At 55.5% G+C, this 21,816-nt stretch overlaps 6 protein-coding genes across 6 annotated transcripts; 3 read left to right on the forward strand and 3 right to left on the reverse strand.

Moving 5' to 3' along the window:
• Nucleotides 1–239: 239 nt before the first annotated feature.
• On the reverse strand, nt 240–3,386 carry QBC33DRAFT_483110 (T-complex protein 11-domain-containing protein; the record flags this gene model as incomplete). The annotated part of the gene is made up of 1 exon (XM_060425379.1): nt 240–3,386. Exon 1 carries the CDS (start codon nt 3,372–3,374, stop codon nt 240–242), a length of 3,135 nt encoding a protein of 1,044 aa, XP_060288482.1. The 5' UTR covers nt 3,375–3,386.
• A 1,247-nt stretch (nt 3,387–4,633) lies between these two features.
• QBC33DRAFT_3466 (U3 small nucleolar ribonucleoprotein IMP3) lies at nt 4,634–5,711 on the forward strand. The gene is made up of 2 exons (XM_060423797.1): nt 4,634–4,869; nt 4,935–5,711. Exons 1-2 carry the CDS (start codon nt 4,717–4,719, stop codon nt 5,328–5,330), a joined length of 549 nt encoding a protein of 182 aa, XP_060288483.1. The 5' UTR covers nt 4,634–4,716; the 3' UTR covers nt 5,331–5,711.
• Nucleotides 5,712–7,950: 2,239 nt separating this feature from the next.
• On the forward strand, nt 7,951–10,607 carry QBC33DRAFT_3428 (uncharacterized protein). Its single transcript, XM_060423771.1, has 3 exons — nt 7,951–8,168; nt 8,266–8,863; nt 8,944–10,607. Exons 2-3 carry the CDS (start codon nt 8,446–8,448, stop codon nt 10,176–10,178), a joined length of 1,653 nt encoding a protein of 550 aa, XP_060288484.1. The 5' UTR covers nt 7,951–8,168; nt 8,266–8,445; the 3' UTR covers nt 10,179–10,607.
• Nucleotides 10,608–11,032: 425 nt separating this feature from the next.
• On the reverse strand, nt 11,033–13,211 carry QBC33DRAFT_3173 (glycosyltransferase family 31 protein). The gene has a single exon (XM_060423552.1). The coding sequence runs from the start codon at nt 12,808–12,810 to the stop codon at nt 11,146–11,148; it is 1,665 nt and encodes a 554-aa protein (XP_060288485.1). The 5' UTR covers nt 12,811–13,211; the 3' UTR covers nt 11,033–11,145.
• Nucleotides 13,212–16,584: 3,373 nt separating this feature from the next.
• QBC33DRAFT_442552 (uncharacterized protein) lies at nt 16,585–18,823 on the reverse strand (the record flags this gene model as incomplete). Its single annotated transcript, XM_060424191.1, has 8 exons — nt 16,585–17,153; nt 17,268–17,523; nt 17,614–17,726; nt 17,795–17,913; nt 17,975–18,088; nt 18,148–18,252; nt 18,316–18,567; nt 18,645–18,823. 8 exons carry the CDS (start codon nt 18,821–18,823, stop codon nt 16,585–16,587), a joined length of 1,707 nt encoding a protein of 568 aa, XP_060288486.1.
• Nucleotides 18,824–19,429: 606 nt separating this feature from the next.
• QBC33DRAFT_582798 (uncharacterized protein) lies at nt 19,430–21,148 on the forward strand (the record flags this gene model as incomplete). Its single annotated transcript, XM_060431362.1, has 3 exons — nt 19,430–19,432; nt 20,203–20,324; nt 20,401–21,148. 3 exons carry the CDS (start codon nt 19,430–19,432, stop codon nt 20,870–20,872), a joined length of 597 nt encoding a protein of 198 aa, XP_060288487.1. The 3' UTR covers nt 20,873–21,148.
• Between the last annotated feature and the right edge of the window lie 668 nt (nt 21,149–21,816).

The following is a 21,816-nucleotide window of genomic DNA, read 5'->3' on the forward strand; positions in this document are numbered from 1 at the left end:
ATGTGGCCCGAGCCTAGCCAGGACCGAAACCAATCTGAAATGCCCCTTCCCTCACGCGAAAACCCTCTCCCCAATGTGCCCGTCACAGTGCCGATGCAAAGACCGAAGGAAACCGCCCAACCGAAACCATAACATACAGTCGTTAAACACAGGCAGAGAGCCTGTATGCATGCCAACGGCCCCCCGCCAAACCCACCCATCATCCTCAACTCCCATGCCAGTAATCCCGCCCCGCCGCCTCACGCATCCTCGGCGCCAGAACCCGACGCCGCAGCACCCTCGGCCATCTCAACCTTGCCCGCAACGGTCTCCCACCACAAGCCGTGGGCGTCGCGGTCGACGGCGCCGACCTTGGCGATCTCATCGACCATATCACGCACCTTCTCTACAAACTCGGCCAGCCCCAGGCTAGCGAGCTTCTCGCCAGCAGTGCTTGTGGCCCTGACCTTCTCGCTAGCCGACGCCGCGGCTAACCGGCCTAGGACGTGGGCCCTCAGGCGACTCAGAAGCAGGCGCAGTACCGGCTCGCGCGGCTCCGGCTCACGGCGCTCGGCAGCCTCGCGGATGGCGAGGACGAGTTTCGAGACGAGGGCACGTAGGTGCGTCTTTGTCGCCGCCGGTATCGAACGCCCGGATTCGAGTACAGTCATGATGTTGTCGACCGTCGTCTCGGGCAGCTGGTCGCCGTGCAGCTCGGCAGCCTCGAGCACATTGATGATCCGGCTGGCTTCTGTCCTCCAGGGAGCGCGAACGTCTCGTTTAAGAATGTTCTTGCACTGCAGGAGAATGGCCCCAGCGGTGATGATGCGCCTCGTCATCTGCCCAGAGCGGATTGTGCGCTTGTAGTCGAGACGCAGCATCTCCGGAACATCCTCCTCGGCTACTGGACCGAGTTGGGTAAAGAGATTAACAAGCATCTGGGAGTAGATTCGGTCCGGTGTTGGCCTTGACCTCGGGTGATTGATACCCTCTGGGTCTCGGCGAGCAGCCTCGGCCAATATCTTCTGGCGGGCTGCTCGCCATGCTGTCTCGGCCGCCGATAAATCGTATCTGCCTGTTTCGAGGCCGGCGGCAAAGATTTTGGCCTCGTACGGGGTCGCGGACTCGATTATCTGAGGCGCCGCAAGACGGAGCAGGTAGTTTGCGTAGTCGCTGAGCATGACATCGGTGAATCCCATCAACGCCTCGAGTCTGTCCACGTAGTTCCCTTGGCTGAGCTTCGTGTCGACCAACTCCTTCACCTCGTCATCGCGGATCGGTGCGCAGAGCTTGGGCAACAGGGACCCCATGGCCTGGAAGAACTTCTCGTACGAGAAACTGCCCGTCACGAACTGCTGGTGCGCGACATCTGTGTCAAGTAACTCGGCAATGAAGGTATGCATCGAGTTGCCGGGCTTAACCAAGCGTTGTAGTTTCTCCCGGATGTACTTCGCAACCTCCAGAAGGAGTAGGAAATGTGCCTCCTGATTATCGGTTTGCATAGTGCATCTCATCTCGCGGAACAGAGGTTCAAGGAGGTGTTCCTGCTGCTCCCTGTACTCGTCCGCGGCGATCCGAAATTCCTTGTTAATAGCAAGCTCGTGGACAACAACCCTGTTGTCGGGCAACAAGCCCTGAATCTTGCCAGCATGGACATTCGCGTGGACTACCTGGTCCTTCCGAGAAGGCGTGGCCGGCGGTGTAGGTGTCTGGGTCTGGTTCGAAGGTCCATGGTGATCCTGAGCACCCAGGTCTCCCATTGCCGCCTCGGTCGAGATGGAGTGGTCTGCCATGCGAGGCTTCGTGTCGCCGGTCGGCTTCTTAGCTCTTGCCTTTCGAGCCTTCCTGACGGCCTCAAAGACCATATTCTTGCCTTGCTGAGGACCCGCAAGCTTCTTGATCCTGACCATCAACTTCAACTGGTTGTCTTGGATGCTCTGTCGGTAAACCTCGTCGACGGAGCCGTCCGTGTTGTCCTTGACGGTCTGCCAGATGGCGTCGAGTTCGACAAACTGCATCACCATGACCTCGACCAACGAGTTTGAATCCCGCGCCTTCCAACCAATAAATGCATTGTGGAAGGTCGCGTACACCTCCGAAAGTGACCGCAAAAGCGCTGGGGGAGGCGTGTAGTTATTGAGCGACGTCAGGTGGGAGAGGACATTCTCGAACGAGATCAGCAGGTCTCTCGCCTTACCAACCAATTCCTGCAGCTGTGGGTTAGCCAGGTCATCACGAGGAATTGGCTGCGCTTGAGCTGCTCCAACCTGCTCCTGATCTCCCTTGCCCTCCTTGCTACTGAGAACCTGGGCGGGATGGCCCAAGATGAGAAATGAGCTCAAGAATGTCCGCACTGCGGCCATCTCGTTCACCGACCCCGTGTCACCCTCCCTGAGACCACATATCCGGAGGACTCTAGCCGTGATCAGGAGCACATTCTCCTGTGCGAGCAGCTCTGTCACCTTCTCAAATGAGGTATCCCGAACGCCGTCCACAGTCAGTCCGAGCCCGGAGAATTCAGCGACGGCCTGCCGTCTCTTGACAGCCCTCCACCACCACTGAATCTTGGAAGCTGCCACATCCGTGCGCATGGGGCTGGACTCGCGTTCCTTGACCTCCTCAACGTCGGGCAAAACCTCCGCCAGCGAGGGCTTGCTCATCATCAAGCTGTGGCCCCTCTCTCGCCCTCTAAACTTGGCGGCATTCCGGCTCCGCAGCTCCTCCCTCCGCCGCTCCGCCTCGGCCATCCTCTCCTCCATCTGCAGCCTCAGCTTCTGTATCTCCTGCTCCCGCCTCTCCTTCATGCTCTCGGCCACCGCTTTAGCCCTCTTGACTTCCTCCGCACACGTTGCCGCAATCTCGGCTAGGTTCTTCTCCCTCGCCATCGCCACCGCCAGCGCGCGCTCTTCGCTGGCACTGATGTCCTTGGTGGCGGCCTTGGCCATGGCGGCGCGGAGGCGCACCTTCTCCGCATGGGCGGCCCGGTCGGCAAGCCGGGCCTTGCGGCTCTCGAGGATGGACGCGCGCCGCAGATGCTGGGCAATATACTTGCTCTGGGGCTCGCCGGCACCGGCGAGAGAGCAGGCGCCGTGCGACGAGCGCGACTGCACCGACGAGATGCTGTTGCGGCGGGACGAGGCTGCGCTCTCTTTCCGCCGCGACTGGTTTGTGGGGTGGTAGAATCGCGATGCGGCAATGCGCGGTGGTGGGGCGAAGGCGCGGCCTTCGGGGTCGGTGGTGCTGGGGTCGGCGTCATCGTCATTAGTGGTTGCGAGTATGGAAACTTCAGGCGGGGACATGGAGAGATCGAGGCCCGGTTCGGGAATAGTAGAGGAGGGAGAGTCTAGGGGCTCTTCGAGGTTCCGAGACAGCTCGTTTAAGTCGGTTTGAGGCATCACGAAGGCGTCCTGAGGGATCGCGCTGTTGGCGACGAGGGGTAAAATCGCTCGGGGATGCTGATATGGATATCTAGAAATGGGTGCAATAGGGCTAAACACCAGGGGGATGCAGATGCAAATGCAAATAAATCTCCGCGCTAAACCGGGCAACCAAACCGGCGTGCGGGTAGTGTGGTCGTCGTCGTGGGAGCGGGGCAGTACCGGGTTACGAAGGGGGGAAATAGGTAAATAAAAGGTAAACAAACAACCCACAGAACAGCCGGCTCTCGATCGAGCAGGAAATTCGAGTTCTTCTTAAAAAAAAATGAAAGGGGCCAAAGAAGCTGAAGGGAATGGCTACTGTCTGGTTGAAGAAGGATGACGCAGACAGTAGAAAGACAAGAGGGAAGAAATCAGAGTGGGTTCCTGCTGACACAACACGCGCCATCGAACCTGGAAACGACGATATGGAAGGCTGGGGAATGCGGAAGGAGGCGGCCTGATTGGTTCTGGCGTACTAACAGCTGTTAGGCAATCGGCCTTGCAACTCTGTTAGTAGTCTAATTTAGCGGTTACTATTATTGGTAGAGTAACACCGGGAGGCCCCTAACAGGAGCAGTTGAAACAAGACGATTGTCAGATGTGCTTCTGTTCATCTCCACCGTCTGGTGCAATTACGAAGGCATGAGTTTTCATCATTAACTTCCAGGTCTAATGGAGGGATGGAAGCTTGGCTTTGGCACGTGTTTTGGCAAGGTAGATCTGAGTCTAAGCCAGCTGCCAGCCCGTCTTGGAGCCGAAAGCATCCGTCTTTGCAACTGTCATGAAAAACCTTAATTCAACATTGCCGGACGCGTCTTTCCTCTTTGTAGCTTGCCAGACGGAGCTGGACACTACATGGGTGTTTCCCTGCTCCGCCCCCGCTCGATCATACCATGGAGGATTCGGCTACCCCGGCCAGCTAGACTTTCCAGACAAGACGAGGCTCCTCAAGTTTGAAACCGGAGGAGGTATGAGGTCATGATTTCTCCTCCAATTTCCGACATCCCTTGCTCAGAGGTCTTCCATACGATAGTTTACATAGCATCCAATTGTTTTAGCATCACTGTTGTTCATTTTCATTTGGGGATCAAATGCGAAGACCTTCCTCGGTTCCCAATAGGGTCACGTGTTGGACAGAGACCAGCCACGTGATAACAATGCACGGACCGCTTGCATTGAATCGCGGGGATCTAATCCGTGCAAGTCAACCTGGGAAAATTTAACAAGCAGCCAAAAACCTTTGACATCTTTGAACTTCATTCTCTAAGCTCTTGGTTCTCGGCGCTAAACTCTTGACCATCCATAACCTTTCTCCAAAATGGTACGCAAGCTCAAGCATCACGAGCAAAAGCTCTTGAAAAAGCACGATTTCATTTCGTACAAACAAGAAAACAGCAACCGGTCACAAGTTATCCGGCGCTATCTCATCCAAAAAACGGAAGATTATGACAAGTTAAACAGAATATGCGGAGTGAGTCCCCAATCCATTGGCTCTCTCCTCGCTCCCTAGCCCCCAGCTAATCCCATCCTCCCAAGTCCCTCCGCCAGCTCGCCCACCGCCTCAGCCTCCTCCCGCCCGATTCCCCCGTGCGCCTGAAGATCGAGAGGCTGCTCCTCGACAAGCTGTACGACATGGGCGTCCTCTCGCAGGCGTCGCGGCTGTCCGAGGTGGAGCACAAGGCGACCGTGTCCGCGTTCGCGCGCCGCCGGCTCGCCGTCGTGCTGACGCGGCTGCGCATGGCCGAGACGGTCCGCGCCGCCACGTCCTTCATCGAGTCGGGCGAGGTCCGGCTGGGCGTCGAGACCGTCACCGACCCAGCGCTTCTGGTCACGAGGAACATGGAGGACTACGTCACCTGGACGGCCGGGAGCAAGATCAAGCGGAACATCATGAAGTATCGGGACCAGTACGACGACTTCGAACTGCTATGAGGGGGCGGTCTCTTCAGGCAGAGACGGACGTTAACAGGGCCCTTGTCCCTGCTCTGCTCCGATTTACAACCTGCCGGCCCGTTATCCAGCCGTTTGTGCCATGTTTGCGCTAGAAAGCGGCTTCTGGCGCTATCGTCTGTATTGGGGGTGGCGAGAGGCGATCGACACCATATGCTGTGTCTCCCTCTGACAAATCAGCACTGCGCCAGACCTATTTGGATTGTGGATGGCTGCGAATTCAGATCTTGTCAACTTCCAGGCTAGATGCTGCGTGCTGTGCGGACCACGCTAAGATGGGGTTGGTAGGACGTGTGTACGCCAAGTGGACACGTTTCGCTTTCTTGGATGGTCTGAGATACGGGGTTGGACGTGGATCTGAATAACTGGTTCAACGTCCAAATCGGAGACTGGAATGGCGGGTGGTGGATGGCGGTCAGAGCTATCGCTTCCGGCCATAGCAGCAACGTGAAGACACAGCAAAGGGACTGTCTCTCGGTAGTCCTAAGCTGGCTGACGAGTCAGTAGTACTAGGTTATATCCTGGGAACATGCCGAATTATTCTGTTACGATTCGCAATCCGGCCTAAGCAGTTCCATACTCTACATATAAAATCCGTAGGTTCCGCCTATGTCATCCACAATTCAACCTCCTGAAACCTCCCGAACAAGATGTGATGCGTTGCTGGTCAAGACCCAACCGTAGTCCACGTCCTCATCACTCCCCGTTTATCTTACGGAAGTAACCCTCGTCAGCTGCATGCCATGTCCACCCCGCTGGTTCCGATTTGGTTTCGTGGATGTATATTACGCTCATGCCAGCCCGGTCTAGCCGTCCACTGGACCCTGTTTTCCGGAGCTGCGAAGACAATGGTCATCCACTCACGGACGCTTCCGCCGCCTCTGCATGAACCCCTGAACCTTGTTATCCCTTCATTTGGTATCTTGATTAACTTCGCCGGATCTCTCTGATCTGATCATTTAGGACCTCCTTATGCGTCGTTAAACCCAGAGAGCGATTTCGCGCTGCTAGAGCAGCCCAACCATCGCTTCTGATGCTAGACTCAGTAACCCGGGTCGTGTGTTGTGTCGTCATGCAAAGCTCGCATGAGGATTGAATGGCGACACCTGCAAGCTAATGCATTATCGGTTTCCACTTGGTGCCTTGCAGCCCCAAGATTGACTTTGACGCGGAGCCTCGGAAAAGGGGTCTATCTCCCAAGGTGGGCCTCATTCTAAGTTCAATGACTGTAGGACCGGATGATACTACAGTCATTAGATGGTAATATCATCGCAAGCATTCCGCTTATGGCTCAGCACCTTCGTCTCAAATCGGCTGACAGACAGAGGCCCTGATGATAGAAGCTCTCATGCTTCTTAGGCTAGGCAGTCTGACATACGTTGAGGTACCTCTGCAAGGCTCTCCCATATTCATGCACATGCGCAGGTAATCAAGTCATTGTGATTCATTTCCATCTGCCTTGCCCAAAGTCATGTCGTTCCAAAACTTCGGGGCAAAGGTCCTGTCAAATCAGACCAAGATGGACCCTCGGTGCAGATCGGCTGCGCATAGCACCCGATTGCTTCGCTCAACTTGTTCCGTCATCATTAACAACCATCTCGATAAGTTTGAGGGAGCCCCAGAGGTTCAGCAGGGGAGGATAAATATCGCTCATGGCCGCTGGCCGTGGGCATATGGATCAAAAGACTGCAAGCGTCACAAGAACCCAACCCGGCCTTAACCATCAAGTTCCACCAACACCCAACACGTTCCCCTTAGCACCGACACCAAGGACGTGAGGTACGCTCAATCAGACGCTCTTCTGGTTTGATCCTCGACAGCCGGCTACGCAGACTAGTTAACATTCTCAGAACGACCTAAAGATGAAGCCCACAACGCCTCTCGTCAGATTCCTAACCTCCCTTGTGTCTGCCTCGCCGGTACGCGAGACAGCCCGTGGCGAGGGCCAGGCCGTTCTGCAGCTCCTGACCGGTCCCGACACGTTCTTGACCAACGACATCACTGTGCCCGGCACATTTGAGATAGCCGGGGAGTTTGCCGGCGCTACCCTTACCGGGGTCACTGGCCTGGAGGACGAGGACGTGACCTGCCAAGCCTTCTCTGAAACCATCGCGGTCGGGGAATCATTCGCTGTGGATCACGTCACCATCTTCGAATCGGGCACGATCGTATCCATCTCGTCGGTGACCTGTACTATTAACTGAAGACCAGATGGCAATTGGGATGGACCTGGAAAATAACACACTCATGGACTGGTTAAAAGATAAATTCTGATGTAAGTCTGACGGATATAAACAGATCTTGCGCAGTCATTATCTGTTGAGGGATGGAATTGTTATGTATCTCATGTTAGGCACACTATGGGCTGGAGCTCACTTCTCAGAGAAGCCTTAGTCAACCCAAATTATTGCCCAGACCACATGGCTGTCTCCGTCGATATCGTCCTGTCAGACTGTACAGATTCTCACAACCTTTGACCGGTTGCTTAGGCAACCCCTGCCTGGAAAGGGGGTATAAACAGATTTGTCCTATCGAGAATAACCCTTGCCCGCAAACCAAACGCAGGAAGACACTTGATAGAAGTTGGTTTGTCGCGGTACAGTTTCAGTGCCCGATTCAAATCTTGGGAAGGCGTTCTTTCCCCCTTTTTCTGTTTGTATTTCGAAAGTGATGTGTTTAGGTCGTGGCGCGTCCTGAGCTCAGCCACAGCGATGACGTCAAAGCAGGCATGCTACGAAGATGTCTCATGCACATAAGAAACTCGCAACCGGGAAACACGCATGGAGTGGCACAAAAGCCACATCGATACGCGTCCGCCCGGTAAGTGTCTATTCGGTGCCTTGGACCTTTGCCTATAAAAGACGTGGCCCAGAGTAAAGGGAAATCCAGATGTACGGAGCACCTAATTCTTGACCAGGCAGATCCGCCAAGCTCGATTACTTGGAGGTGACGAACACCCCACCCCACCTTAGCTACCCCTCATATCGCATCCAAGCTCCTTCCACATCCCAACCAAAGACCAAGAAAGAACAAACTTATTTTGAAGTTGCCATACATTTATCCACAACCTACTTCCAACTCGATCGCCGAAATCGCCATGAGTGCGAGCGGAACCGACAAGATTCCTCTCCAACCGGGGCAAGTGGAGCAACACTATTACCCCCCGCCACCTCCGGGACCTCCTCCAAGCGATGCCGCGAACCCGCAGCAGCAGCACCCGAACGAGACTCCGATTCCCGATTACGACATCCCAGCTTACGACCCGTCCAAATTAGACGCGCCGCACTTCGCCGGGCCCTCGCCCACGCCCACGGGGCTCTACGACGACGATGATCCGCCTCCCCACCACGCCGATGCCAAGCCCAGCGGCTGGTCGCAACGCTTCTCCGAGTGGGGAACCAAGGCCGCCGCGCCGCTGAACGCGCTGGCGAACAAGATGGGGTCTGAGGCCTTCCTACCTACGACGATGGACAAGGAATGCGAGAAGGCGGCGAGGATCCTGAGGGCATTCTGCAGTAAATTCCCTCCCAAAGCAGAGAGCAACGGCTAGCAACATCTTGATGCCTGATAATGATACTGACGCCCAACCTTTCAGAAGACGGAATCTACAGCGATAACGGCGACAGCAACAGCGCCCCGCAGACCGCGGCCGCCACGAAAGGCGACCCCGCCAGCAAAGCAGCCGCCGCCACCAGCACGACCACCACCACCGCGGCTGGCCCCAACCCGAAGTCCAAGTCCCGCGTCCTGCTGACGATCCCGTCCAAGGTGATAGCCCGCGCGCAGGGCCTCCTGATCTTCACGACGGTGCGCGCGGGCTTCCACGTCACGGGCGCCAGCGGCAGCGGCATCCTCGTGGCGCGCCTCCCCGACGGCTCCTGGTCGCCCCCCAGCGGCGTCCAGGTCCACAGCCTCGGCGCCGGCTTCGTCCTCGGCCTCGACATCTACGACTGCGTCGTCGTCATCAACACCCACGAGGCCCTCGACGCCTTCACCCGCACCCGCATGAGCCTCGGCTCCGACCTCGCCGTCGCCGCCGGGCCTTGGGGCGCCGGCGGCATGGTCGACTGGGGCCTGCCGCAGGAGGGCAAGGGCAAGGGGAAGAGCAAGGACGGCGCCGAGGGCGGTCGGGAGAGGGGTAGAATGGGCGACGAGAAACCCGTCGGCACGACCTCCGCACCCGCCGACACACCCGCCGACCTCCCAACCCGCCCCCTCGAAGCCCCCCCACCAACCACCACTTTCCAGCCCCAGCCGCAAGTGACCACCGGCGCCGGAACCGCCCCAGCGCCAACCATATCCGTCTCCCCCGCAACAGCAGAGCCGCAGCAGAGCCCCACCGAGCGCAGGCCCAGCCCCAGCCCCAGCCCCAGCCCCCTCCGCGACGCCCTCCGCCGCCCCGTCTACAGCTACGTCAAGTCGCGCGGCTTCTACGCGGGCGTCCAGGTCGACGGCACCGTCGTGGTGGAGCGCCGCGACGCCAACGCCGCCTTCTACGGCGGCCGCGCCCCGGTGTCCCGCATCCTCGCGGGCGGGGTCGAGCCCCGCCCGGGCCCGGACCACTGGCCCGCCGCCGCGAGGACCCTCGTCGACGTCCTCCGCGGCGCCGAGGGCTGGAGGGGCCACTCCGACTCCCAGCCCCACCCGCGGGGCCCCACCGTCGGCTTCGCCGAGGCAGCCGCGGAGCCCCGCGCCAACGTGGTCCCGAGCCCCGGGCCCCCCGCGTACACCGAGTCGACCGCAGTGCCCGACGACTTGCCGCCCGCTTACGTGGACGTCGGGCAGGCGCCGCGGCCTGGGGTTGGGGATGGCAAGACTGGCCTGCACTGATGAGACGGGGATGAGAGAGGATGGGTTGGACAGTAGGGCTGGCATTGGGAGGGGGAGGTGAAAGGATACTTGATGGTCGTTTGATTCCGTGAGGCAGGCGTGAGGTGTGATGCATGATTAATAGAAGCTCTGATACCCAAAGACTTGCCGCAGAATCTGTGAGGAAACGGCGCTGACGGCGTGGCTAGAACGACGTGGCCGGCTCACTCGCTTCGTCCCAATGTTGTGCTGTGGGCTGACTTTCAAAACATCCGAGTTAAGTCTATGTACGAGGACTCTGTCCATCACAAGTCAGGCATCGATGTGCCACCATCCCGAGACTCCTGTAGCCTCCATATATCACCTGAGATGGCCACCGATATGATAGCTACAAGCGAAGCTTTCGCTTAACTCCCCAGAAATCCATCTCCCCAAAATGTAGCAAAGAGCAAAAGGGAAATACCATATAGTCTATGCGCCGGATGGTAAGGGGAAAAACCCCCGGCTGAAGGCCGTGTCTATCTACACCGCAAAGGAAAAAAATGATTAGATGTATCCTCCGTGGTGCCCGTCCGAACCGCAACTCTTGCGGTTCAAGGCCCAACCTGCAAAGCAAAGCAGTCTGCTGATGTGTCCTGTCCTAGGAGCACATATGCCGTTCCAACGCCATGTCCGGGTAGAGGCCGGGACCGATGCTCCATGATATGAGATGCTTGTGATAAAACCCAGGCAGATAGTGAGTGACTGTAGTGCGGGTGACATTATGGATTATCATTTAATAGATGTGGTGATGTTTTTGTCCGCTTTCCTCCTCCTATTTGCCGAGGCTGACGGTGCGAGTCTAGTCGCTTCGTGGGACGTCGATGAATGTGGTGATGAATCAGGAAGCCCGGTCAAAATAACAAGCAGAAGACTCGGTTACGAGGAAAATGCGCCGAATGGATGATGAGGAGATCCAGAAGGGATGAAAATACAGGAGAGAAAAGCCTCATGAGATCCAGACAAGTTCGATGATGCCGTCCAAGTCGCTCATGGGCTCGTCGCTTTTGGTCTTCCAGCGCCAGTCGTCGCTTTTGCGAACATAGATCTGGCTGACGCCCCCGTCGTCGTTGACGGTGCTTTCTTGGAGGTCCCATGATATCTTGCGCCCCGTTTTGTGGAGCGATTTCCGCTGAGGGCCGAATCTTAGGTCGAGATTCCAACCCTTGTCCCGTGGGGCCGGATTAAATGTCCTCTCAAATTGGTTCATGTCGAAATCAATCCCCTTAGGATAGTAGGCGATCGAGAAACCGTTGGAGATGACAAAATCGTCCCTGGTTCGGAAGCGCTGTAGGCTGCAATCCTCCCCGCAGAGGTGAGCCACCTTGGTGGTCTGCCACGGGAATGCAATGTGCCAGCCGCCGCCCCGGTAGTGGTGCAGCGACAGGGGCTTGATACCCGACTCATAAAATCCAGACGGGTCGCCATAGAGATCCAACTGCCACAGGTCTGGTAGGACGGTGAGCTTGACTTCGGAATTGTCATAGATGCACTTGCGCAGCAGGATGTCACCCTGCGGTCCCCAGCCCGTGTTGGACTCCTTTATCTTCTCGTCAACTTTGCAACTCTCGTACTTATCCGCAATCATTTTGGCCAGTGGTGTGCTGAGGAAGACGCCGGCTCCTCCAAAGGCCTGGGAACCGTGGCGCTCTATGTTGTTGACATCCTCAGACAGGGTGCCGATGTACATGGGCTGTTCATGGTCGAACTCCTCAAACCTCTCGACCAGGGCGTTGAAGGAGGGGAAGAAGGTGTCGTCGTCGCAGGTAACAATCCACTTTCGGGCCTTGCGGTCCGGGTGGTTGTACAGTTTGGGAACCAAGGTGAGGTAGCGCACCGCCATCTCCATGGACGGGTCGGACTGGTAGACATCCACGTTGATACCGACCGCCGAGAGCCTGCTGTAGGCATCCTCCAACTCCCGCTCGGCGGCCCCCAGCAGCATCAAAATCAGCTTCCCACCATTCGAGTGGCCTCTCCCGTCGGTCAACCAGTACGTCCACTCATTGATTGAGCTTGTCGCCGGGTCGGTGAAGCGATTGTAAGTTGTCGATACACCAAAGATGAAGTCGGAAGCATTGGCATTGGAGGGGAAGGGAGACCGGGTGACCGGGACCGCCAATGGCTCCGGACATGTCTCCATCTTGTACTGTTTCTTCAGGTCAATGACCTTCACCGAATCTGGCATGAAGTCCTGGTCGAGTTTCGTGACTGATTTGCGCTCTATGTCCTGTCGAGAGATCCTGACGTATCGTTTGGTGTACTCGAATTTGGTCTGCAGGCTGTACTTTTCCTGAAGCTCCTGCAAACGACTCATGTCGTAGTCACAGGACATGATGAAAGGCCGCGACGAATTTGTATAGGAGGCACCGGCGGAGTCTGTGGTTTCCTTGGTACCGGTTACATCGCTGCTCTGTCCATGCAACGGATGCTGTGAGGAGCCTGCCTCCTTTGCTCCCTTGGCGGTCCTCAGGATGGCCGCCCGCACGTCAATAGCGTCCGATCGAATCATCAAGAACACAATGAAGACGGCTGCGACTGCGAGCAAGACGATTCTCGCGAATGGGTTCCTCATGTTGAAGCAGCGATGCGGCGGCGGCAAATTGGCTCCCATGACACCTATTCTGAGAGGCAAGACCGCCAATGAGTGATAGAAATAGTTGCGCGAGGATCAGGCGCACCCCTCGTTTTCGATGGGCCGGGGGTTATGACAGTGCGGATCGGTCGGGGGCAGTTCGCTTGGGTCGCTTCGAGTCGAATCTCGACTCCAGGTCAATGTTGAACAAGGTGTGCCGAGTCAAACGAGGGTTCTAACTGGGTACCACGAGCTTGTGGAATGTGATCCAAGAGAAGTCGCACAGCGGTTCCCGGAAATGGAACAGAGAGAGAGTAGAGTTCAACAAACAAGTACGTCGAGATATGATAAACGAGGGAAGAGTAGGAGCAGAAACACTGCTCCCAAGATCGCGAGAAGGACATTAAAGCGGGGAGAAAGAAGAGTGATGGAGGGACGACTCGCCAAGATTTAGAGACAGGAACGTCTTTTTGGGGGGGTTAAATTACCTAATAATAGGATCTGCCGTTGGCAACAGGGGACGGAGGACAGGTACATACAACCAACCTACACTAGAACACCTGCAGTCCCTTCTACTGGCAGGTACCAATACTGAGGTACCGATGGTAGGTTGGAACTCCCTGCGAAAACCAAGACATCGACTAGCGATTCAATGAATCTGTAAACGGAAGGACCCACCAACGGGTTGCCCCATCAGATTCAGCTCAGCCAAGCCCTGAGGCTCTGGGCATCACGTCTTCTGCACCTAACCTTAGTTGTCCATTAGTGGGCCCTTGCGTGGATGCATTGAACATCACAATTGGCAGAATAAGATGGAGGTGAAACAATAAGAATCTAAAAAGGTGGTGGGGGTGGGGATTAGTGGGGCCAAGCCGCAGAACATCTGCAGTGGAAATAAAAATTGGAAATGACGCGAAAGAGCCGTGTGCTTGGCGGTAAACCTTGGGATGTTTCCAAGCCTATCTCGGTCTGGAAAAAAAAACCGGCACTGCAAACAGTATCGACCAAGCTAGCTGGGGAAGACTAAGTTAGATTAAGCCAGGAAAAGATCATTTAATAGGTAGAGACGATCCCATAGCAATCACAAAGCTGTGTTAAGTTGGAAGGCGCCTGGTAAGAATTTTTTGGGGCTGCAATTTACAGTTAGAATGGTGCTATTTAGAGTGGTGTTGTGGTTTGCGGTGCCGGTTTTTTTTCCTGACCGAGCCTATTTACCATCAAGCTCATGGAAGCCATTGTCACATGGCATGATATCCACCTAGTTGCCTGCATGTAAAGTAACATGGATCCTACCTGGCAGGTTCCTGCTCAGGATCGGCAGAATTCATTAATCAGGTAAATGGATGGGCACGACTCAATATGATGGATGCACCGAGTTGCGAGCCAACCAAGCTTTCCAGTGGAACCAGTCCAGCAACAACATCCATTAGACGGCCATTCGAGAAGGCGAAGTGGATATTCATGTGATGAAGATGGAGATGCGATTTTCTATTTTGAAGTGTTTGGTTACGCGTCCAGTGGCGTCCAACCAACAAGATATTCTGGTCCATGGTCGATCCCGAAACTGAGAATCCATGGGCCACCAGGACCACACAGAGATCTGCAACTTCTCAAGTGGTGGAAGAAAAAACGCTCGCACGAGTTACCCAGCTCACTAACTTCTCTAGGTCATTCCTTAATAATACTCGGGAGGAAGCCACGAGAGATTGTTAGTGGATACTTTTAACCTATTAGTAAACAGGGTAACTCGTGCGAGGGTTTTTGTTTCCACCACTTGCTTCTTCAAGAGGTTCCAGATTTCGGCAACTAACCAAGTGATCATCTCTAGGTATGACGTAAATATCCACTGCCTCGTAGCCGGGTAAGTCACTTTGTCGAACCCAAACAGCTTTGGCCCGCCACAGGCCTGATACAACTACCGAAGGCCGTCAGCAGGTGTCAAGTCCGAGATACGGAGAAAAAAGGAGGTGAAATGTGATGAGACTCTTTGGTCCGACTGAAAAATCCCCGTACTACCTACCTATGGATGATGTCAAAGCTGGGCATTTTCCTGGTTCTTGGCTCCTACAAATACGGCGGTGCGGGCGGGAAAATGGAACCCATGGATGTTAATAAATATTCATCAATGGCTACCGAGGCCGTTTACATGGCTGTTAATCTCGACGGGTCCTTATACTCCCTATCGGAAGCTAGAACTGTGCAGCAGATGGAGAAGTGCGGCTATACGACACCTTTCCCTTCCGAGCAGTTTCCCTGTATGTCTGAGCCAATGTATGTACTCTCCAGACGAAACGGCGCAGTCAAACAACCCTACTGTTTTACCTGGTACGGGGTACACCTCCTCCAGGATTTCAAACGTTAGTGTGGCAGGGGTGATATACAATTTTGGAAGGCGGTGGCAATATGGCCCCATCAGGTACTCGCGCTAACTTTTGAAATCCTGGAGGTATAGGTACTGGATACCCCCGAATTTGCCAAGCCCAATCGTTGTTCCACCCGGCAGATCCACAGCATCCGCCAAGCCGATCCGATCAACTGTCACCTGTCACCCGAATTCTGGGCGTATGCGATACCTCCATCCGTACACTGCCACCACAGGTGCAGAGACAGTGCACAACGGCTCGTCGCCCCCCTCCTTTTCCTTCCTCTTTCGTCCTCCCCTTTTACCCCTTTTTATTCCTGGTGGGACTTCAGTCTCGGCCATTAGACACAGCCATGTCACAAGGTAATAATTCAGGCAGAGGAACGGAGGTAACTACCATCAAGTGGATGACAGCTCTTGTCTCTCCAAAGGTTGCGTGTACAACGTTGATGCCGTTATTCGTACATTTCTCCAGATCTAATATCCGTACGGCTGATCGAAGTACGGACAATTAATACCCCTGTCACACCCTGTCACCCTCGCCGTTCTGCCGGATAGAGACCGACCACCACTGAAATCGACGAGGAAAACGAGCAACCATCGTGACTTGGGGGAGGTCGCACCAGCAGCCCAAGAGCACGAGAGGGAACAGGATCTCGAAAATCACGACCAGGCAAGGAGGTCACCACCATGCAGCTGATAATCGCGAGAAAGCTGTGGCATATGGCTACGGCAAGTCATGCGGCGATTTCGCCGCTGCGCGTCATGCTTTTAATCTCGAAACCTTCAATTGTGTCGATGTTTCCAAGTGGCTCCGGCGGAGGCCAGGCTGAAGTCTGTCTGGCCTGCCAAGGAAAGGCTGCTGTGAAAACAGCAGATTGAACCTGCAGCTTGAGTTTATGTTAAGGTTTATTTCCTTTTCTTCATGTCCTGCGCCAGGCTCTTGATTTCCCTTCCATCTCACTCTAATTTTCAGAGGAACCTCATGCACATTCCGCTTGGGCATGTGCATGCCCGACCAGCACACATCCCCACCGTGAAGTCAGTTTGAAGCGAGAACTTCAATCGAAGGAAGCTCCCAGACCGGATGGTCTCGGAGAGTTGCTGCTAAGTTTCTCGGAGCAGCTTCATATGCCTTTCAGATGATTGTTGTTCAGACCAAACTGAACTGGAGCCGGCTCCATCGTCGAGCATACCCTAAAGGGAAACATGATTGAAGTTTGTCTGATGTTGATTCGTGCTCGATAAATGCTGCGCAGCAGCAGCAGATTAATTGGGAAATACTTCATGTCCAAGGGATTGAAAGAAACAAGGAAACACAAAACACTTTTATCTACCTGGAACATCTTTGGAAAGGAACCATGAATGGGTATCTGTCTCTCCACCCCCCCCCCCCTTTATGCCGAGATATACGCATACATATCTCCCGCAACCAAAACCACCCTTCCTACTCAAGCCCACTTCCCGAGCACGCTCATGACCACCATGCCGCTCACGAGGCCCGTCATGCCAAGACTCGTCGCCAGCAGGCCGGCGCCGGCCAGCTCGCCGCCGGGCATCCAGTCCTCGGCCAGCATCTCGACGACACCGACCCAGGCGAGGATGCCCGCCGACAGCGAGTCCAGCGTGCCGAGCGCGATGATGGTCGACGGGTCGTTGCCGTTGAACCTCCCCAGCACGCCGATGCCGATGGCCATGCCGATGGGCGTGACGACCGCGAACGCCGACGCGAGCAGCAGCTTCCGCGCCGTCGACACGGCCGGGCCCGCCCGCTTGGTCTCCTCCTCCGGCGGCGGGCTGCTCGGCTCCCCCGGCCCGGAAGCGGCGGCTGTGTGGTGGTGGTGGTGGTGTCCGTGGTGGGAGGCGCCCGCGGCCACGGCGGCGAGCGAGTTGCTGCCCTGGCCGAGGGCGGCGATGCGGGTGCCGAGGGCGATGCCCTCGAACATCTGGTGGAAGATGATCACGATGGTCAGGGTCACGAAGACGGAGTCGCCGGCTACGACGAGGGTGACGCCGATTACTGTGCGTTGCGAAGTCATGTTAGCAAGCCATGGCACTCATATGACACTTCCTTCCCAACCACCGTCCACCACCCGGGGATAGTCAGTGCAAAGGAGAATGTCGGGACACATACGCAGCGAATGGAAGATGATGCCAGCCTCCAACAAGGTGACGTTGACCAGCTCGGTCGACGTCGTGACCTGCGACGGGGAGCCGCCGTCGAGGCTGGTCGTCTTCTTGGCGGCGTGCCACCGCGCGAGACGCTGGCCAGCGTAGTCAACCAGGAAGGAGAGGAAGAGGCCGGCCATGAGAATGGAGGCGGCCGTTCCCTCGTACTTGAGCTCGCCGAGGCACTCGTTCTCGAACATGAGGTTGGCATGGGTAAGCAGCTGTAGATGTTCAATGGCATGTCAGTGGATGTCCCGCACAATGAGTCCCTGCAGAGCAGCGACATGAACCGGGGGCTCGGGCATGCGTACGTGGACGAAGGCAGTGGAGATGATGACACCTGTACCAAACTGCTTCAAGGTGGAAAACAGGATGGCCAGCTTCCGTGGAAAGATCGACGTGAGCAGGATAGGACCAAAGACTCCTGGACCAAAGTGTCAGCTACTTGCTCCATCTGTCGTCCGGTTTGACCAGATGGGGCTCCCATCTTACCGATTGCGCTCGTGGCCAGAATGACGAATAGCATTCCCACCCTGAGACGGACATTGTAGTTGCGGTCTTTCCGCTCGCAGCTCCGCGCACCACTCTCATGCGAACCGCCAACGCAGTGCCTAACGAACACATGCGTTAGATAACATGTTCTGGCATGGGGAAGTACCGGAGGGTGCTCACTCGACACCAGCATGGAAGTGGCAGTTCTCGCCCTCTGGCTCCCCTGCGTCTTCCTCCCCGGCTTGCTCTGCGGGGACAATTTCTACGTCATCACCCGTGGGCGAGATGCAGAACCTGGTGAAACGTCAGCAAACTTCCGATGAGTAACTCTGGAGTGTCTTGGGGAAACCCACGTGTCAGAGCCATGGCTGTGGCAGCCCGTGTAGGCTGGCGGGATGTCCGAAGTGGCTGTGACAGTGGTCATGATGTAATATTCGCTCTCGCCAGCCATGCAGAACCTGCAGAGTCCTGCCGTTAGCTTGCTTTCATGTCCGCAAGGTTGGTCAGATGCCGTCACTTACAAGGACGAGCCGTGGGTATGGCATTCGGAGACCGCCGTAATGCTCGAACCCCTGGGCTTGGCAGTTTGCACCGCTGGTGGTTTGGCGGCTCCAGCCTCGGCTGCCAGGACGATCTCGACCTCTCCGCCATCGGGGGAAATGCAATAAGTATCGCTGCCGTGGCTATGGCAAGCAGTGTATGAGGACGGCAGCCCCGTAGTCGCGGTCATTGTTTCCATGACACGATACTCTGTGGTACCAACCATGCAATATCTAATAGTCGTCGAGGTCAGTTACGGGTGATCGCAATCGATTAACACTCCCTGTTGAGAAAGAGACACACGACTTACTGTACTGTTTCATGGAGATGACATTCTGATATCGCCGTGACCTTGGCCGCCGCCGTCGAGGTTGGGGTTGCCGTTGTCTCAGCAGCTTGCCTTCTGATCGGGTGATCAGCTGAAACTGTGGCCGAACCCCAGAGGAGCAGTCCGCCAAGGAGGAGGAGGTTTCCCAGCAGTCGACACATCTTGACCGCCGTTGTGGGGGCTTCCAGTAGTGAGATTGGCGATGGGAGGCGATGGGAGGGGCACCTCTGAGTCGACTACAAAGGGGTGCTCAAGATAAGATCAGCACTTGAATCTAGGACAAGTCAGTCGATCACCGCGTTCTGTGGCCGGGACGGATGATCGATATGTACCCTCGAGCGGATCTCGGCCCACGTTGTTTTCACGTTGGACCGGTAGTGCGGCAAATTAATAATGTAAACTCTCCGATTATACGGACCCGGTTGACCAGCTTTTGGGTCTTGACTCTGGAGACGTGGCCCACCTGGGCGTGGGGTGACGGGGTGCTGGGAAGGGTTGTTGTTGGAACCTGGACACCACCTTCAGCGCCGAAGTTTGCTGTTGCTGAGACTCGCAAGAATAGAACCCGTTGTCGTCTCTGTAATAACCAAGTTTTCAAAGTTCACTTGAGAGACTCTGCTACCAACGTAGGAGAGTTCACTTGTAATTATTTCCTTGGGAAAGTAAAGTCGATTTTGTCAAATCCATCAGTCATCGGACCAGCAGACTGTATTATTGGCAATATTGAGAGCAATTTTTCCCGCAGAAGAAGAAGTTTCTGACCCGTAATGGTAAGCTGGACAGAGAGCCAAGAAGTTGAGGCTTCCTTTGAGAACCTTGTTGTCCAGCTCTTGCATTGCCAAGAGACTACGGATCTTGAGCTAGGAAGACCAACTTCTCTTTCTCAGCAACTTTCTGGTGCTTTTGAGTCTTGGCTTTGTGGGGGGTTTCTTGGCTCTTTGATTTTGTTCGGGCGCTTTGCAACCTTTTATACCTGGGCGTAGTCGAGGTGAAGAACCTCTTTGGCCAACTACTAGGGCTGGTGTGAGGCTTTTACCAATCATATTGAACTGAAATCGGAAGGAGGCTCTATTCTAGGAAGTTAGAGTCTTGGCTAGGTAGTCATAGAAACCCTTCGATTGCGGGAACCCTATCATTCCATGACTCTGAACCTGTTGGAGTCCAATGCTGGCGCCAGTATCACACATACCATTATCATGGCTCCTACACAATATGCAATAGCAAGCTTTATAATCACGCAAACCAAAGTATCGGACCCGTTCCTTCCCAGGGGTCGCTCCCTGCCCTCATTAAACTGGATTGAAGGATAGTCTCCATCAGGTCGATAGAGAGCTTGGCGCTCGCCAACTGTAGGAGAGGCATCTTCAGCGTATATGACCATCCTGCGTAGCTTATAAGTAACCTTTTCGCACAATCCTCCCGATCCAATCCCCAATATCTTCCATCACATATCAGCCTCCCAAACATACAGTCTCTCCAGAGACCTTGATTCAACCACCACCACCATACACCCAACTTGACGCCACTTGCGTAACAACAGCCCAACACGAAGGCAACCACTTTCGTTCCTTTCCTTCTCGGATTCCTCTCCGCAGCTTCTGCGCAGACCGTCACCCCCTCACCCACCGAGTCTGTCGGCTGCCAGCCCCACGGAGACCACTGGTATGTCTTGTCTCAACGCAACAAGTCAGCCTAACCCAACGACCGACCCATACTAACCCCCCGTCCCTCCTTCCAGGCACTGTGCCGGCCCTCGTACAGAGACAGCCGCACCAGCCACCACCATCCTAACGTCGCCCACGACGGAGGCACCCGCCGAGTCCACCCACGACCACGAGCACGAGCACGAGCACGAGCACGGCGACGGTGACGACGACGACGACGACGACGACGGTGACAACCACCACACCGAGACGGGCTCGGCCACCCGAGCCCCGAGCCCAACCGGGTCCGTCGGCTGCCACCCGCACGGCGACCACTGGCACTGTGCGGGCCCGGCCTCCACCCCTGGCGCCGGCTCCGGTGCCGACTCCGGTGCCTCTTCCTCCGCGGCCGGCAGCGCCACGGTCAGCGCCAACCAGACCTCGGCGGCCGAGACGGCCAGCTCCGCCGACCCGGCCGTCACCGCGGCCGCCCCGCGAGGCGTGGTCGACTCCGTCGGCGTCGTCGGCTTTGTCGGTCTCGCTGCTGTCGCCCTGATGGCCATCTGAGTTCTCGGCGTGAGACGGGGACCCGGTGATGCCGTGACGCAAGATCGAAAAAGACTGAGTGTGGGTTTTGTGTGTTTTTACTTTAGACTTTTTGGGGGGTTGTTTCCCGCCATTATTACTACTCTGCTGTAAACTGACCGTTATAATGATCCTGTTCCTTTTTTTTCTCCCCCTTCCCCTACTCTGCCAAGGACGGTCGTTATGATCCAGGTTCAAACGTTCTACACGACCTACACACGGCAGTTCGATTGTGCATGTATGGGGCTGGTAACCACCTATCTAGAAAATAGATTTGATTTATACATTACCATGAACCAGACCCTCAACACTGCAGTCAGCTGGTAGTTATCTACCAAGGCGTATGCCATTTGAGGTAATCGATTTGTAGTATATTGTCATCCTGCTCCTTTACATGAGCGCGAAATACGTCTTTGGTCATATGACGTGTTCAATGAGTAGGCGGCAACGAGAGTTCAGAAAAGTTGCGTTTAGGATATGCACGCGAGGGAATACAATGGATGCTCTATAATAGTCTCGGCAGGATGTTCCTGCGCAAGCATGTATTAATTACCGACTGCATAGGGTGCGACTGTATTGTAATTATACAAGAATTAGTATGCAGGCAAGCTGCAGCTCCGGAGAGATCTACATCCTACCCTACTTATATTATCGAGATATGGCAATTGAATAGTTCAGATTCATTCATCTCACCTTCAACAACCTACGTCTTTCTTTCCATCCTCAACTAAGGCTTGCCACCGAGCTTAACCTGGATTGAACATCACAGATTGTTTTTTCTTAATCCTGGGTGCTGTGCCCCTTGAAATGGTTATCACTATCTCTACAGGTCCTATATGCGTAGTTCCTGAAAATAGTCAACGGTGCTAAGATGTCTTGTAAGGATGCTGTCCTCGGGCGTGACCTGTGAGGAAGATGTGATGGCA

The sequence above is a fragment of the Phialemonium atrogriseum genome (genome assembly GCF_030411735.1).
Source record: "Phialemonium atrogriseum strain 8032-3 unplaced genomic scaffold QBC33scaffold_1, whole genome shotgun sequence".
Taxonomy (NCBI): domain Eukaryota; kingdom Fungi; phylum Ascomycota; class Sordariomycetes; order Cephalothecales; family Cephalothecaceae; genus Phialemonium; species Phialemonium atrogriseum.

Excerpts from the sequence above, each read along its gene's own strand:
- QBC33DRAFT_3466 (XM_060423797.1), top strand. The coding sequence starts at position 4,717 with ATGGTACGCAAGCTCAAGCATCACGAGCAAAAGCTCTTGAAAAAGCAC. Across the intron at positions 4,870-4,934 it reads AGTTAAACAGAATATGCGGA|TCCCTCCGCCAGCTCGCCCA; the intron begins GTGAGTCCCCAA and ends CATCCTCCCAAG.
- QBC33DRAFT_3428 (XM_060423771.1), top strand. The coding sequence starts at position 8,446 with ATGAGTGCGAGCGGAACCGACAAGATTCCTCTCCAACCGGGGCAAGTG. Across the intron at positions 8,864-8,943 it reads GATCCTGAGGGCATTCTGCA|AAGACGGAATCTACAGCGAT; the intron begins GTAAATTCCCTC and ends CCAACCTTTCAG.
- QBC33DRAFT_3173 (XM_060423552.1), bottom strand. The coding sequence starts at position 12,810 with ATGGGAGCCAATTTGCCGCCGCCGCATCGCTGCTTCAACATGAGGAAC.